The sequence below is a fragment of the Pinus tabuliformis genome, chromosome 1_2 (genome assembly GCF_031772625.1).
Source record: "Pinus tabuliformis cultivar Carrire ecotype Pingquan chromosome 1_2, CPIR1, whole genome shotgun sequence".
In the NCBI taxonomy this organism is placed as follows: Eukaryota; Viridiplantae; Streptophyta; class Pinopsida; order Pinales; family Pinaceae; genus Pinus; species Pinus tabuliformis.
The window spans coordinates 1,251,841,830-1,251,858,007 of NC_142298.1; the positions used below are offsets into that span (position 1 = coordinate 1,251,841,830).

Sequence of the window (16,178 nt, forward strand, 5' to 3'; positions counted from 1 at the left end):
CTCCAACCAATAACTTGAATTTACACAGGCTTCACAAAATTATGAAAACTCTTGCAAATGGCTTTCACAAACTTTTGAAGCCTCCTTCCAACAACACACACTTTACATATAAATCAACTCTCTTAGCCTAGCTTTGATACCATGTTAAATCTAGCAAGAGCATGCATATGAAAACATAAACAAAACCACTGAACAAAAATAAGAGAGACTGATTCTCAATCCATGAGCTGAACTCTCATTGGAATCTCATATCTTCATAGTATCAATGAATACATTATTATATAGCCCACATATTTCTAATTTCATTATCCATTATCTGACTAATCTACTGTCCCTAATAATTTGTTGAATGATAACTGACTACATCTATAAATTTGTTGTCCTAATTCTGATAACTCAGAACACAAAATTTGCTGGCTAATTTTTCAGAAATTACATAGCTTTATTTTAAGCATTATCCTCAACAAATTGTTGACACACATTCCAAAAGCCATGTTGGGTGAGAAAATTCTCATACGTTGGCAAATCCACGAACTGTTACACAGATCATTTAACTTTCTTTAAGATCTCGTCCTCGATGGCCTTATCGACTCTCATGAACCATGGGCTACAACCATCTCTCCTAGGCTCAAATTTTTCCCAATGCCTTGGAAGCCAAACTTGGCCCAAGAACAACTAGCCACACTTCACGCTCTAGCATTCAACATCCTAGCTCTCTCAATAAATTACTATAAATTACACCATTTCACGTATTTATGTGTAATTTCCATCTTCGATCTTGCAAATACATTGACTCCTTTGACCTAGCACCTCATTAGCATCTCATGTGATGAATCAAATTAATAGATCTTCATGGGTTTATGCCACAACTCCAATACCTAGGCCAGAATCTCATGGGCATACATTAATCATCGCACCTTCTGACAGCAAGAAAAACCAAATCCACTCGTCCAATCCACTCCTTGGATGAGCATCATGTCTGCTTCTCTCAATCTATCCAATCTGATGCACACCAAATTAAAAGAACAATACAACCCTGGTACGGTTTGGCTACAACTTGATTCACAATGAATGGCTTTTGATCTAGATCCCCATATCTGCAAGCAAACTCAGTAATATCTCTATCCACTAGGCCAATACAAACCCTGGGCAATATAAACGTTTTCTAAATCCAAAATGGCTATGATACCCATTGTTAAGAACTTACTCTAGAGAGATAATGATCTGAATGGAAAATGGCATCAACCCATGGTACTCATCCACCCATATTATTCATCAACCTGTGGAATTTACCCATGGTATTGTAAATGGCATCGGCCCGTGGTATTGTAAAATCCACCCATGGTATTCATTCACCCATGGAATTGACCCGTCGTATTGTAACTGAAAAATACTACAAGTAACAAGTCACATTTTGTAAAAAGACAGATTGTCCACCACAATGTAGCATTGACAGTTCAGAGGCATGTAGCCACACATCTCTTCTCAGACATAAGCTAACATTGCCTAGCTGGTCTTATTTCCATCACTATTTTAAATAAAAAAGTTTCTTTGAGGTTTTTGTTTATTGGGCATTCTCCTTATTTTTCTTCTAGCAATGCAAGTTTTCAGATCTTGGGGGTCTCTCCCCCCAAGATCCATTTCAATATTTTATATATTGGGGGCCTCCTCCCAAGATCTGGATCAGTGGTATCAGAGTAGGTTACAATTCCATGGGAATGAGGGTTTCATGCATATTTCAGTCTCAATTTTTTTGCAGGAATTTTTTTTGGGCGGCGACTTTGAGGATCAGATCTGAAATTTTTGGTACAAAATTTACAAAACAAATATCAAATCTGGATTCCTCTCAAAAAATCACCTAATTTCAAAAAAAAATGGGTCAAATCGGAGTCCGGGTGTGGGAGATATCGCTGATTTAAAATTAGCTATTTTATCAGAATTTTTGTAACGGCAAAACTGTTGCAGCGCGAATCTGAGATCTCAGAGTCTCCAGATAAGGATTTCCATCACATGAGAAGATGCAAAATGATCCTTCGACTTCCAAAAATAGGTTATAATAAATATTCTGAGTTATATTGGCCGAGTTATGTCCATTTTAATTCTGGAGCAGCATTCGAAGTGGGTTTCCATTGGAGACGTGTTCTCCCACACCACTTTAGTAGGTACCTGCTTCACATTCATCAGTTTCAACATAGCAGCATTCGACTTGGGTTATTTGGAGATGTGCCCTCCCACCCCAGGCTATGTAGGCACCTGCTAGTTCATCAGCAACCAACATCATGGTTATGGGTCAACCGCATAAAATCCTTGTCATCGAAGTCCATTTGCTACGCCGCACACTGTCAGAATCACAGTTGGTCACAAGCATTACAGGGTATCTCTATCCTCGGATCTTCATTTATCATGGTTTTGGGTTAACCACATAAGACCCTTATCTTCAGTGGCTCTTCATATTCAACAAAGGCTTCGCAAGAGGGAACTTTACACAATGGGGATCATTGCTTCTTAAGGAGGGAGGAATGATCCGAATGGAAAATGGCATCAACCCATGGTACTCATCCACCCATATTATTCATCAACACGTGGAATTTACCCATGGTATTGTAAATGGCATCGGCCCGTGGTATTGTAAAATCCACCCATGGTATTCATTCACCCATGGAATTGACCCGTGGTATTGTAACTAAAAAATACTATAAGTAACAAGTCACATTTTGTAAAAACACAGATTGTCTGCCACAACGTAGCCTTGACAGTTCAGAGGCATGTAGCCACACATCTCTTCTCAGAGATAAGCTACCATTGCCCTAGCTGGTCTTATTTCCATCACTATTTAAAAAAAAAAGGTTTCTTTGTGGTTTTTGTTTATTGGGCATTCTCCTTATTTTTCTTCTAGCAATGCAAGTTTTCAGATCTTGGGGTCTCTCCCCCAAGATCCATTTCAATCTTTTAGATCTTGGGGGCCTCCTCCCAAGATCTAGATCACTGATCCGGATTTTGGGGGGAGGCCCCCAAGATCTAAGAGATTGAAATGGATCTTGGGAGGAGAGACCCCCAAGATCTGAAAACTTGCATTGCTAGAAGAAAAATAAGGAAAATGCCCAATAAACAAAAACCACAAAGAAACTTTTTTATTTAAAATAGTGATGGAAATAAGACCAGCTAGGGCAATGGTAGCTTATCTCTGAGAAGAGATGTATGGCTACATGCCTCTGAACTGTCAAGGCTACATTGTGGCAGACAATCTGTCTTTTTACAAAATGTGACTTGTTACTTATAGTATTTTTTAGTTACAATACCATGGGTCAATTCCATGGGTGAATGAATACCATGGGTGGATTTTACAATACCACGGGCCGATGCCATTTACAATACCATGGGTAAATTCCACGGGTTGATGAATAATACGGGTGGATGAGTACCATGGGTTGATGCCATTTTCCATTCGGATCAGATAAATTATTTTTATGAGAGATTTTTCAGTGTAAATCACATGATATTTCATTCGTCGACACATTTCGAACCAACCAGTGTGGTTCATCATCAAGACAAGTTGAAGAATTAGATCTAGGTTGCATGTTTAAATAAACAGAGCAGAACATCCAACGGCTATAATTTATGACTAGACAAACGACTATATTGACTAGCTAATGGCTATATTTGACTAGGAAACGGCTAGTTGGACTAGTCTCAGGGAAAAAGGAGCATAACTGTATTTAAAAATTAAAATAAGTTAAAGTTATGGATTTAAATAACTTATTGGTGAGACTAGACGCTCCATTAATCAGAGGATTAGTGAGCACGCAGCTGACCTTAAACATAGGAGAACCAAGTCTTCCGCTTTAGCAGAGCATGTAGAGAAAACCAAACATCATGTTTGTATCGAAGAGGCCAATGTTCTTGCTAGAGTTTCACAATTCCATCACCGTAAATTTAGGGAAGTCCTTGAGATTGAGAAAAGGCTGAGCAATCTCAATAGAGAAGATGGCTGGAAGATTAGTAGTTGTTGGATCCCAACCCTCACTTCCTAGTCGTGTTCTTCACTTCCTCCCCTCCTCCTTTTTATAGCTTGTTCTAGTTTTCTTATAGGTTAGTTTCCCCTTGTTATCCTTTAATCGTCTCTCTTTTACCTTTGTTCTTTGATCCTCTTTGGTCGGTTGTTTATATAAGAGACTTTAATAGCATTTAGTTTAAGCTATTAGTTATATTCTAAAATTTAACTTAATAATTACTTTGATATTGAAATCGATCTATGATAATATGTTAATTAAATAAACAATTAAATTAATATTTATTCTTACTATATAATACCTAACTTAATTTATTCTAATATTTTGTTTTATATATATATAATAAAATAAATATGGAATTGTTAATACCTTTTATGTAAATTCATATTTCCCATTAACTTTTAATTATAGTATAACTAAATATTAATTTAATAATTATTTAAATCCATAACTTTAACTTATTTTAATTTTTAAATATAGTTATGCCCCTTTTTCCGTGAGACCGGTCCAACTAGCCATTTCCTATTCAAATATAGTCATTAGCTAGTCAATATAATCATTTTCCTAGTCATTAATTATAGCTGTTGGATGTTCTGCTCTATCTATTTAAACATGCAACCTAGATTTGATTCTTCAACTTGTCCTGACAATGAACCACACTGGTTGGTTTGAAACGCGTCGACAAATGAAATATCATGTGATTTATGCCGAAAAATCTCTCATAAACTTGATATGGATACAGAAGCCTCAATTCAATAGATAAATTATTTATCGAGATTTACCGAAATGAATAATAACTAGCAACAATCATAAACCATAAACATAAACGTTTATCTGGGAAAATTCCAAATCCAGGGAAAACCCCAACGCAATGAAATTTCATTAGCCTTGGCCAAAAATCTTGGCTAATATGGCCAAGTGAGCCTTCACTGCTCACCTCCTAGGCCTACATTAAAATGAGTTCTTCACAACATTTTATAGGCTCTATTACATGTAATACCATGGACAGTGATACCATGGGTACACTATACCATGTTCCCAAAACCATCACTATATAACCTTAAATGGTTTTAGGATTATATGATAAAGTTTGGAGAACTAGATGATGTGATTGTGATGCGGATAAGTTTAAATATTCACAAACTCAAAAGGTGAAGGGTAATAGATGTTGATAACATATGCTTGCATGTTAGAATGATTAGCTGGTATTTTATGTTTGAAGAAAGCAATTGGGGATATTGGTTTGTTTTTCTAAATCAGTTCTTTTCTAAATTATAATTTACCATATCTATCTTCTTAGGACTGTTTTCTTTTGGGAGAACTCAAAACCCTAGCTTTTCCAAGAAATAATCTTCACAATTACGTCTTGAATTTGTAATGTTCTACGCTACTTGTCCTTCTTCAATGTTTTGTCATTTTCTTTTTAGCATGATGTCATATGGTCTCCACATTTTCTTTCCTACTCTCCAACAATGGAAAATTCCAATATCATGCTTCGAACATGACATATTTCTTTATGGGACATACATTCATGTCATTTTGTTTCATGTTCCTCGCTACAAAGGTTCCTTGGCTTTCTTTGAACATATACAAAGTATTAGAAGACTTATTTTCAAAGTTTACTGTGAAAACTTGCTCTTTTCTTCTTTGGATGTTTCCCCTAGAATTTCTTATGTATTTCCTAATTCTTTTTATTGTATCAAGTGATTGACTCATAACATGATTAGTTTGTAGCAGTCTTATATGAAAAATACAAAGAAAAAGGACTCTGAATGTCATGAATAACATGATCTTTTAAAGATTCACAAGAGCTTTAATTTTTTTAGAGAAATTAAATTTGTTGATAAAGGTTCTATGATTATATAGTTGAAGCTTAGAGTTTCTTTATTGAATGGTATTTATTTGATTTTTGTAGATCTCCTTGACTTGTTTTTTCAAGGTGAAGTTATTAGAGATTTGCTTTTTTTTTACAAGCCACAAAGGCTTTTTGAGAGTGGAAATAGAAAGCAACAATCATTGCCAGATTATAGTGGTTTAGCTTAGACATTGAATTGGTCATATAATTTGTTGGATTCTTTTTTTTGGGATTGTAATCAGGTTCTCCAACTTTCCATCGATATTGCAAGATACATTGACCCAAAAGTTAAAAGTTTGCAATTCCCTTCACGCAGTCTTAAACATTGTCGCACTCCTTGAACCTCTCCCTTTATATCACAACAACAAAAACAATGTTCAATGGTGGAGATAGCTACTTTAGATGTAGTAACCCCAACCTCAAACCTAATCCATCAACATAGAGAATGTGTAGTCCAATCTGTCCAAGAGATCAAATAGGAAGTCAAAGCCAATCGAAATGAGGACTAGGCTTACAAATCTTCAAACCTACATGTTGCAGTTATCTTGCAACAAAGTTCCAAGAAATTCTCTATTTGTAAGCACGTATTCTTTCTAAGGGTGATAAGAATTATGATTCAGAATTAAATATGAAATTCAACCCATTCTCACTTTTGCAATTTGATTTTCGTGAAAGTTTTAATAATGGTTATAATATATAGCTTGCAATATGTTATGAAACCAGCTCACAAAAAGATAGAAAAGAAAAATCAACGTCTTAGAATTCATTCTCTTCGATGGGACAACCTCCTTTACATTACATAAATGAACAATTCTTGGATGATACAAATGACAAGAAATCCTTTCTATATATAGGAGTCTAAGGGGTCATAACATAATCAGAGCTGACATAATAATAATAATATAAGGGCACAATAATAACAATAGCGGGCTTCTATGGGGCACAATAATAACAATGTGGGGACTACATGGGCACAACAATATAATAAGGGGGTTGTACTAATTGCAATAAGGGGTTACACTAGTAGAATATGGACTTAACATGCCCATCTCCTTCAAAAAGTGTTGTCCTCAACGCTTGATTAGTTCTTGATTCTTTTGTATAAAATTCTTGTCCTCCCATGTGGAATCTTCAGTGGGTAAGTTCTTCCACTTGATGAGATACTCTGAAATTGATCGATTTCGTAGTTGTCGGGTTCTTGTTTCTGTGACTACCCAAGTTCCAATAGGATTTTTCCTTCCTTGTTAAGTTCTGGTAATATTCTTTGAACTGGGACCTTCTGCAACTTTTGAATGAGTGGCCACACTTCTTCGTACTTCTTCCATTCATCCCTTGCTTCGTTTATCCTATCTGATTGGATAATAGAAATAAAACAAAACAATTCTTCCACATCCTCATCCTTTCTTGATAATGCATCTGCAACAACATTTTTCTTCCCTCTTTTGTAGATGATTTCAAATTCACAACCCAACATGTGACCCATTTTTTATGTTCTTCTAAAAATAATCTTTGTTCTAAAAAAGTATTTAAGGCTATCGTGATCCATGTTTACCTTGAAGTGTCTTCCCATTAGGTAACGTCGCCATTTCTTAAGTGAATGTAGTATTGCCAACATTTCCTTATCATAAATAGCTTGCTTGAGATGTAGCCGTAAAAATACCCAATCACATACATCAAAACTTCTTTCACTATGATGTTGATCTTCTTGTTGTTTCATTCGATTCTGCACCAAAGTGGCATTATCCTTTAAAAGTTGGAGACCTTGTTGTTGATGCTCGATGTGATCTTTCACTGCTTGAATCTTTTTCTTCTTGTTATGTCCTTCTATCTTGAGAGTTTGAGGAGTGGTAATTTCTTCCAATGCATTACAAGATATGGTCGGATTCATTTCTTGATGTTCGATGTGATCTTTCACTTCTTGAACATTTTTCTTCTTGATATGTCCTTCTATCTTGATATTTTGAGGAGTGGTAATTCTGGCCAATGCATTACAAGATATGATCGGATTCATTTTTTCTTTCTCGATGTGATCTTTCATTTCTTGAACCTTTTTCTTCTTGATATGTCCTTCTATCTTGAGAGTTTGAGGAGTGGTAATTCTTGCCAATTCGGTACAAGATATGGTCAGATTCATTTCTTCTTTCTTTGGGGTTCGTTCCTGGTGTATATCCTCTTATTTTGATGTTTCTTGGTCTTTTTCTTCCTCATCTTCATAATCTATGTAAAATAATTTCTTCTCAGCACACTTATGACCTTTAGTGTGTTTGCTATCATAATTGTAACAAAGCCATTTTTCTCCTTTTTCTTCCAATTGTTGTGGTGTAAACCTTGTAGGTTGTGGAAGGATAGGAGAAAAAACACTTCCATAATTATAGTCATGAGTGGTGGGATTCCTTGTTTCCATAATTTCGCTTTCAATTTTTCTTGCCAACTTTAATGCCTTCTCCAATGAATCAAGTTCCCAAAGATGAACCTCATGTTGAATGTTATCCTTTAAAGTCCCTATGAAGACATCAATCCTTTGCTTCTCTAGAATATCATTTGCCCTTATATTCAATTTTTGAAAGTCCTCAATGTTCTCTTCCATTAAACCCTTTTGTTTGAGATTTATCAATTGCCTAAAGAAGGTGTTACTCTTTGTGTCCTCATATTGTGCTATCATTTCTTCCATGAAAGTTGACCAACTGACAAGTGCTTTACGAGAACAAAGCCCTATATACCATAAGAATTGATTCAGTTCTAAATATAAAGATGCAATATGTGCCTTTTGTAACAGTTGCACCTCATGTATATCAAAATATTTCTCCATCTATAGTATCCAATTTACCGGATCCTTGCCATCAAACTTCCTCATATCTCATTTTCTTTATTTTAGGAGCTCGTTCTTGAATATGTTGTATCTCTGAAATTTCAAATCTCCAAGGTCTGCAATTGCGACCTGTGGTAGCCCTCTACGTTCTCTTTCCAATGCCATCAGTCTAATCGAAATTGGATTCTCCAATAAATTGTTATGACCAATCTCCCAAGATGACCTAATTATATAATTTTTCAGTAGATCGAACTTGTACGAAGTGACATGTATCATGTTTTCGACCTTCAAACCCGAATTGATACACAGAAAACTACAAGCCACCCTCTTTCTGTAAATTCTTACGAAAGTGAAATTTTATGCTCAGAGAGAAAGTTATAATGATTTTCCCAAGGTCACCTATTTGGAATGTAATTCAGGAGTCTTTAAAAACCATAACCTCCTCAGATCATATCTCCAAAAATATAGAGAGACAAGATCTGAAATTCAGACCCGAGGTTCATAATGATTTAGGCTTAAATGGGTTTAAATAAACTTTCGAGTCTAAGCCATTGCAAAAACAATTTTATAGCAAAAATTCCACGATGACCTATTTGAGATGGAATTCTGGAGTTTGCCAAAACCCTAAGTTCCTTAGATCATATCTCCAAAAATAAAAATAGAAAAGATCAGAAATTCAGGCTTGATGTTTAGAGCGATCTCGGCTCAAAGGGTTTTTTTTTAGCTTCTGAAACTTCGTAGCGAAAACGTTATAGCGAAAATTCCATGATGACCTATTTGGAGCAGTGAAACCCTAGAATCCAAAGCTCTGATACCAAATGCTATGAAACCAACTCACAAAAAGATAGAAAAGAAAGATCAACGCCTTAAAATTCAACCTCTTTGAGGGGGAAACCTCCTTTGAATTACACAAATGAACAATTCGTGGATGATACAAATGACAAGGCCTCCTTTCTATATATAGGAGTCAAAGGGGTCATAATATAGGAGTCATAATATAATCAGAGCTGACATAACAATAATAATGTAAGGGAACAACAATAACAATAGTGGGCTTCTATGGGGCATAATAATAACAATATGGGGACTACATGGACACAACAATATAATAAGGGGGTCATACTAATAACAATAAGGGGTTACACTAGTAGTATAGGGACCTAACACAATATCATTAACTAATTTTATTGTCCTTAATCACAGGTTTTTGGACACATTTCTTCTGATGCAATCTAACAACCACTTGCCCACTTTTCAAACTCATCTCTTAGATAAACTATCCTCCCATATGAACTGGGGATTTTGTGGGGATACCACTTGTAACCATAAATTTGAAGGGGAAGCAAGAAACCATCTTAAATCTAGAAAATGGGATCCGTGAGAAACAAAATAGTGGGATAATATTATACCACAAGTATTGATGGCTCTTGAGAACTATAAGACAACCAAAATAGCCTTTAAAGATAATAATTGGTCTCTACAGTGTGAAAATTCGGTTCTATTTCTATTTTACTTTGTTGCAATAAAGAATCAAGTACATGGATTCAACATACAATTAATGTGTGTAAATACTCTAATACATTTGGTATGTTGGTGTCTTCAATGACATGACTCATTTTTCAAGCACAAAATGTGTAGACCAAAGAACCGTTTAATAGAATTGAATTGGAAGAAATCAATAGTTTCATTTACTCTAAATTTGAAGAGAGAAAACTAGTGTCACCATGTCATTCAAAATGTAAGTTTGATCTCAAATATATCTCAATTAAATAATTCTTTAAAAGATAATGATTTAGGGAAATTGAAATTCTTAAAAAACTAAATTAGGTATTTTTCAACACCATTCTGACTTGCAATTGAACTAATAATATAAACAAACTCAAGGGTGAAAATATGAAACTTGAGGAAACCATATATCATTAAAAAACATCTGATAAAGAAGGTGTGGCCACTCCTATTGGTGCTTGAAGTCATTTGATTTCTCAAAATATGTTTCCACAATGTCCAAAAACTTGTGTTAACCTCAAGACTCTCACCAGCAATGCCCTTGTTTGTTTAAGAGACTCCACCACTTCCTCACATAAACTCTTCAAATTCGGACTATACTTGTGTTCACCATTCAGATTACAAGTAGGCTCGATTGGGTCACATTTGGAGTCAGACCCACATCCATATTTGTTTGTGAATTTCATGTATGGATCCAAACCAATCACAAGGACCTCCATTTCACACTTTCTCAAACACCAAAAAAGATTTAGTGGATTTTTACATTCTCTTAAAATGACCCTAGTCATTGGCTGGATTGTCGTATGCGAACACAATTTACAAACCTTTGATTCTTATTCCTTCTAGTCGTTGTGGGGGCCTTTGTTCTGGTGACACATTGGTTTTATTGAAAACAATTCCATAGAACCATTGGAGTTGACATGTTTCATCAATATCAGGGTTTATAAGAAGGTAAGTGGCGGGGATAGTTCCAATTGTCCTTCCATTGAACTCTACATCATAACCCCCTTTTATTGCAAGGACTAGAGTGGTTCCTAGTGTGTGAAGGTCAGAAAGTTCATTCCCTTCAGCATGCCATTGCTCCTTCCATAAGGTGACATCCATGATGAAACCTCACATGTTGGAGAGTTTCTTTCTACATTTCCACTCCTCTTACCAGCGTTCATTTACACCTCTCGGTGCAATTGCTACATGAGTTATTTTTTATCAAACATGGAGTTTGTGATTGAGTTACATGACAGGAACTGACCTTCTCACCAGGTTTCTATTCTTTGATCCTTGTGTTATCACCGACTCCAAGGTGCATTGGTCATGATCCCACACCTTTACTTTTGGGAGGAAGGAAAACATGTTATGTCCATTTGTGAGGACCAAGCCTGAAATTTGACATGCTATAACACATATTTTTGATTTCAGAACATATTTGACAAGTGGTTAAAATTTCTCCACGTCAAGTTTGACATGTGTTACAAATTTGCAAGTTGGCAAATTGACGCCCAATGTCGAGTTTAACACGTCAAATTCTATTGTACCTAAACACTGAAAAAGTTAGCATGCAGTCCAACATTATGATGCGTCATTTATTATTTATCAGTATACTACTTGTATGAAATATGAGATATTATATTAACTTTCTTTTCATAGAGATCTGTGAATCTCTCCCCTCATTGCCTTATGGTATATATGCATAGGCCTTCCAAGTCAATATATTAGTTACATGCCTATGTATATGGTTTTGAGAGGTGCGTATCTCCCAATAAGGGATCCCAATCCTGCAAACTCACCAAATTTGATGTAACCAGTGAGTTGCAAACGACGCGAAAAACGAAGCCCACATTTGATCCTCTTAAGTTTCCAATGGTACAATGATCTTGCAACATGGAGGTGACATTGTTAGATCGACTTGAGCATATTTACGGAGAGGGGATGCCTGGAAATAATTATGTGTTTCTTCGCTTGGAGCCCCTTGGGTGGGACTGATGTTTAAGGGAAATCCGATGAGAGTGGTGTATCAGGGTGTGCGTGGTTCATATTATCAAGAGGTAGTACTTTGAGCCTTCCAAAGGTGCGAATCCCAGGTGTGTCCTCGATGAGTATTTTCCCTAATTATTAGATTTCTCTCTTGTATAACTCTTTGAAATGTTTGACTTCCCTTTTGATTCTCAAGAGGTTTAATGGGTATTTTCCCTAGCCACTAGATTGAATGTTTGATTGCTATCAAACATTCAATCAAATATGATTTATACCATTGATGAGCAGAATAACAGACCAAAAATACTCCATAAGTCCTTTGAGAGAGTCTATGTATTGTATTAGACAAATCAATATAGTCCATAATGAAAATAAGAATGGATGGTGGGGATTCATCCATTGACCACCACAACACGTCCACCAACATTTATTTCTCCACAATTTCTTTTCTTCTTTCTCCACAGTTTCGTTTCTTCCTTCAAAACAAAAAAACCTCAATGTAACCAAATTCTCTTTTCATTTTGAAAACATAGGGTTATGGATATGAAAAATACAAAAGTGAGCTTACGAGCCTACACATGTTGAAGTCTAATGGTTGAACTTCCAAGCATCTGCTTCACTCTTTCCCCTACCCTATCGAAATTTCCATATGCACTGAATTGATGAACATGGCCATTGATTTTGAACATACATAGTAAGACATTGTTGAGTCGATCTCAAGGATAATTTTAGGGGCGAATGTTCGCCCTTTGGCGAAATTAAGGGGTTTTAAATTTTTAGTGGGCGAATATTTTGTATCATAGTACATTTTTACAAATCACCTCAAATAGCCCACCTTATTTTAAGGGAGAGGGTAAAAAAGGTAAATTTAGCCCTTGAAATTAGGACTTACAACCTTCCATTCGCCCATTTTCAAGAATAGGTTTTATTTAAGTGAATCCATTCGCCCATTTTTAAGAATAGATTTTATTTAAGTGAATCCTATGGGCCAAATACCATATTTATAAAAGAGGTATGGTAAATTAATAAAAATATAAATAAATGAGAGGTATGGTAAATAAATAAAACATTTTTTATATTTACTCCATAAGTCACCTTATATACATGTAAGGGTGTAAACAAATAAAAATATAAGTAAAGTGGAGGTATGGTAAATAAATAAAACGTCTTTTTATACTTACTCGAAAGGTATGGTAAATAAATATAAATATAAATAAACTAGACGTATCGGAAATAAATAAAACCTCTTTTTATATTTAGTCCATAACCTTCGTTCTATTTATGAAGGCTCAAGAAAGAGGTTTTATTCAAGTGAATCCTATGGGCCAAATACAATATTTGTAAAAGAGGTATGGTAAATTAATAAAAATGTATGGTAAATAAATAAAAATATAAATAAACTAGACGTATCGTAAATAAATAAAACCTCTTTTTATATTTAGTCCATAACCTTCGTTCTATTTATGAAGGCTCAAGAAAGAGGTTTTATTCAAGTGAATCCTATGGGCCAAATACAATATTTGTAAAAGAGGTATGGTAAATTAATAAAAATGGTAAATAAATAAAAATATAAATAAACTAGACGTATCGTAAATAAATAAAACCTCTTTTTATATTTAGTCCATAACCTTCGTTCTATTTATGAAGGCTCAAGAAAGAGGTTTTATTCAAGTGAATCCTATGGGCCAAATACCATATTTGTAAAAGAGGTATGGTAAATTAATAAAAATATAAATAAACGAGAGGTATGGTAAACAAATAAAACATTTTTTTATATTTACTTATTTAGGTGAAACCTATGGCCAAAATACTATGGGACAAATACCATGGACTAGATTGTTATTAATACCATGTAAAAAACCATTATTAACCCTAATATTAGAATTAATAAAAATAAAAATGGCACATGGTATTGACCCATGGTATTCACCTAGAATGTAGCCTATTTAAATGGGGGAATTAAACCAGCATGTAGCCTATGCTAAGATTCACTAGGACTTTACAAAGTTTTATTATTTAGTGAAATACTCTCCAAGATCTTACAAGATTTTATAATTGAGTAAAATATTCGCCATGCCTGGTGAGAGATTCGCCAAAAAATTATATATACATATTATATTATTGATAAAATCGCCTTCCATTTTTCCTATATACCATGGAGATTCGCCCATTTATTATATTTATAAATTTAGGGGGGGTTCTTAAAATTTTCCCTGGTCGATCTATACTCTAAGAATGTATGTTGGGTGTAAACTGACAACTTTTCATATCCTACCAAATAGAAACCTTTCTCCCATTAATAAGAGACCCCATTATTTTATTTTTTTCCAATTCACTCTAAAAACAATCTGACCCCGTTATTTGTTTGTTTTCCAATTCACTCTAAAAGCAATTTGGAAATTGGAAATTCAAACTTGTTTTCAAAAACTTCAAAAGCACACCAATAATATAGCATAACATTATTATTACTAGTTATGTTTCAAAATATCTATGAAGGGTGTAAAACCCTCCCGCAAGAAAATGGAAATTTTGCAACTTGCAAGTGCTTTGAAAGTATGAACGGTCTTGGCCTAACATTATTAGTCCCTGCCTCTAGCATAGCAGGGACTATAGCGTTCGATCCGCCATTGACTTCCTATTAATTTGGGTTGACCAGAACATTTAATTGATGTTTTTCGCTTTTACCCAAAGTTTTATTTTAGAGCCTTAATGTTTCTTGTTTTTTATCCAAAGTTTTATATTAGAGGTCTTATTGCCGGGTTGCTGAATTTCCAAATCCAAAAAAAACATTTAACCATAGTTTGGATGCCTTGTTTCGCTTTGTGAATTTTGGATGCCTTGTTTCGCTTTGTGAATTTTAGACCAAAGTTTGGATGGCTCATTTCGCTTTCTGAATTTTACGCAAAGTTTGGATGGACACTTTGAACATTTATAGTAATTCGTCTGCTTCTTACTCTTGACGCTTACACTTGACACATGCCACACAGCGTGCTTACACCTGCCACACATGCTCATCCATCTTAAACTCGCCATAGGTTTACATTCAGAGATAAATATACATTTGGAGCTAGGCATTCAATTTTTAGTTGTAGATATGACTCATTTCATTTTCAATTTGTGCTGAGAGACTTTGATAGCAAGTTGTAGATAGTAAGATGTCTCACACAGCTGGGTACAGCAGGGGAAAATGCAAGCTCTTCACCGTTGTTAGCAGGCATTGGTAGCCTTGGACTTTTGATTGTACTTAGGTCCCCTACTTCAGTATCTACTGTTGTTGCTACTGCGGATACGGTTATTGTACCATCCCCTACGCAATCATGGCGGCCACCTTACGTCGGCCTCAACCCTATTCCTCTCAGCCTAGGTGAAACAAAGGTGGATACAGCTCGGCTTTTGGGGAAGAGATTGAGGGATGCAGAAGCAGTTCTCACCAGGCCAACCAATAAGGGCCAGGCGTGGTCAAGTGACAGATCCTCATAGTATTACCGAAAGAGTAAGTTATTGCCCAATTCCATATATGCTAAACATAGTGATCATGCCCTGAATCTCCCAGAGTATTTCTTGTTTATTGATTTTTAAACATGGCGTTTCATCTGTGTGTGATATTGCCCAACTCTTTTTTAGTTGTGATATTGCCAAATTATTAGTCACGGTTTGAACCTTGAATTTCTGGTTTACATAATACTTCTATCGCATTTTGAATTTCATTGTTTATATAATACTTCTATCGCATTTTGAATTTCATTGTTTACATAATACTTCTATCACTGGACTTTAGCTAATTAAGCTAAATGAAGACAAACTTACCAGAGTGGTTTGGACATGTTTACAGCAACGAAGAGAAAGAATTGCAGAAAGAATGAAGGCGTTACAGGAGTTGGTTCCCAACTGTAGTAAGGTGATTTTCTTGCTTGATAGAAGTGATCCACAATAACATATAATCTCTAATATAATGATTGATTAGTTGTAATGTATGTTTCTTGTTTGGCAGTTCCTTTTCCTTTGTGTAAAAATGAAAAATCAAATC

The 16,178-nt window shown here is 35.1% G+C and overlaps 1 protein-coding gene across 1 annotated transcript in view; it reads left to right on the forward strand.

The window, feature by feature from the left end:
• Positions 1-16,178, forward strand: part of LOC149210787 (uncharacterized) — a 92,416-nt gene that overhangs the window by 64,162 nt on the left and 12,076 nt on the right. Inside the window, exon 4 of the mRNA XM_089399097.1 lies at positions 15,984-16,049. Within this exon, the coding sequence (XP_089255223.1) occupies positions 15,984-16,049 (66 nt within the window). The remainder of the gene's footprint in view (positions 1-15,983; positions 16,050-16,178) is intronic.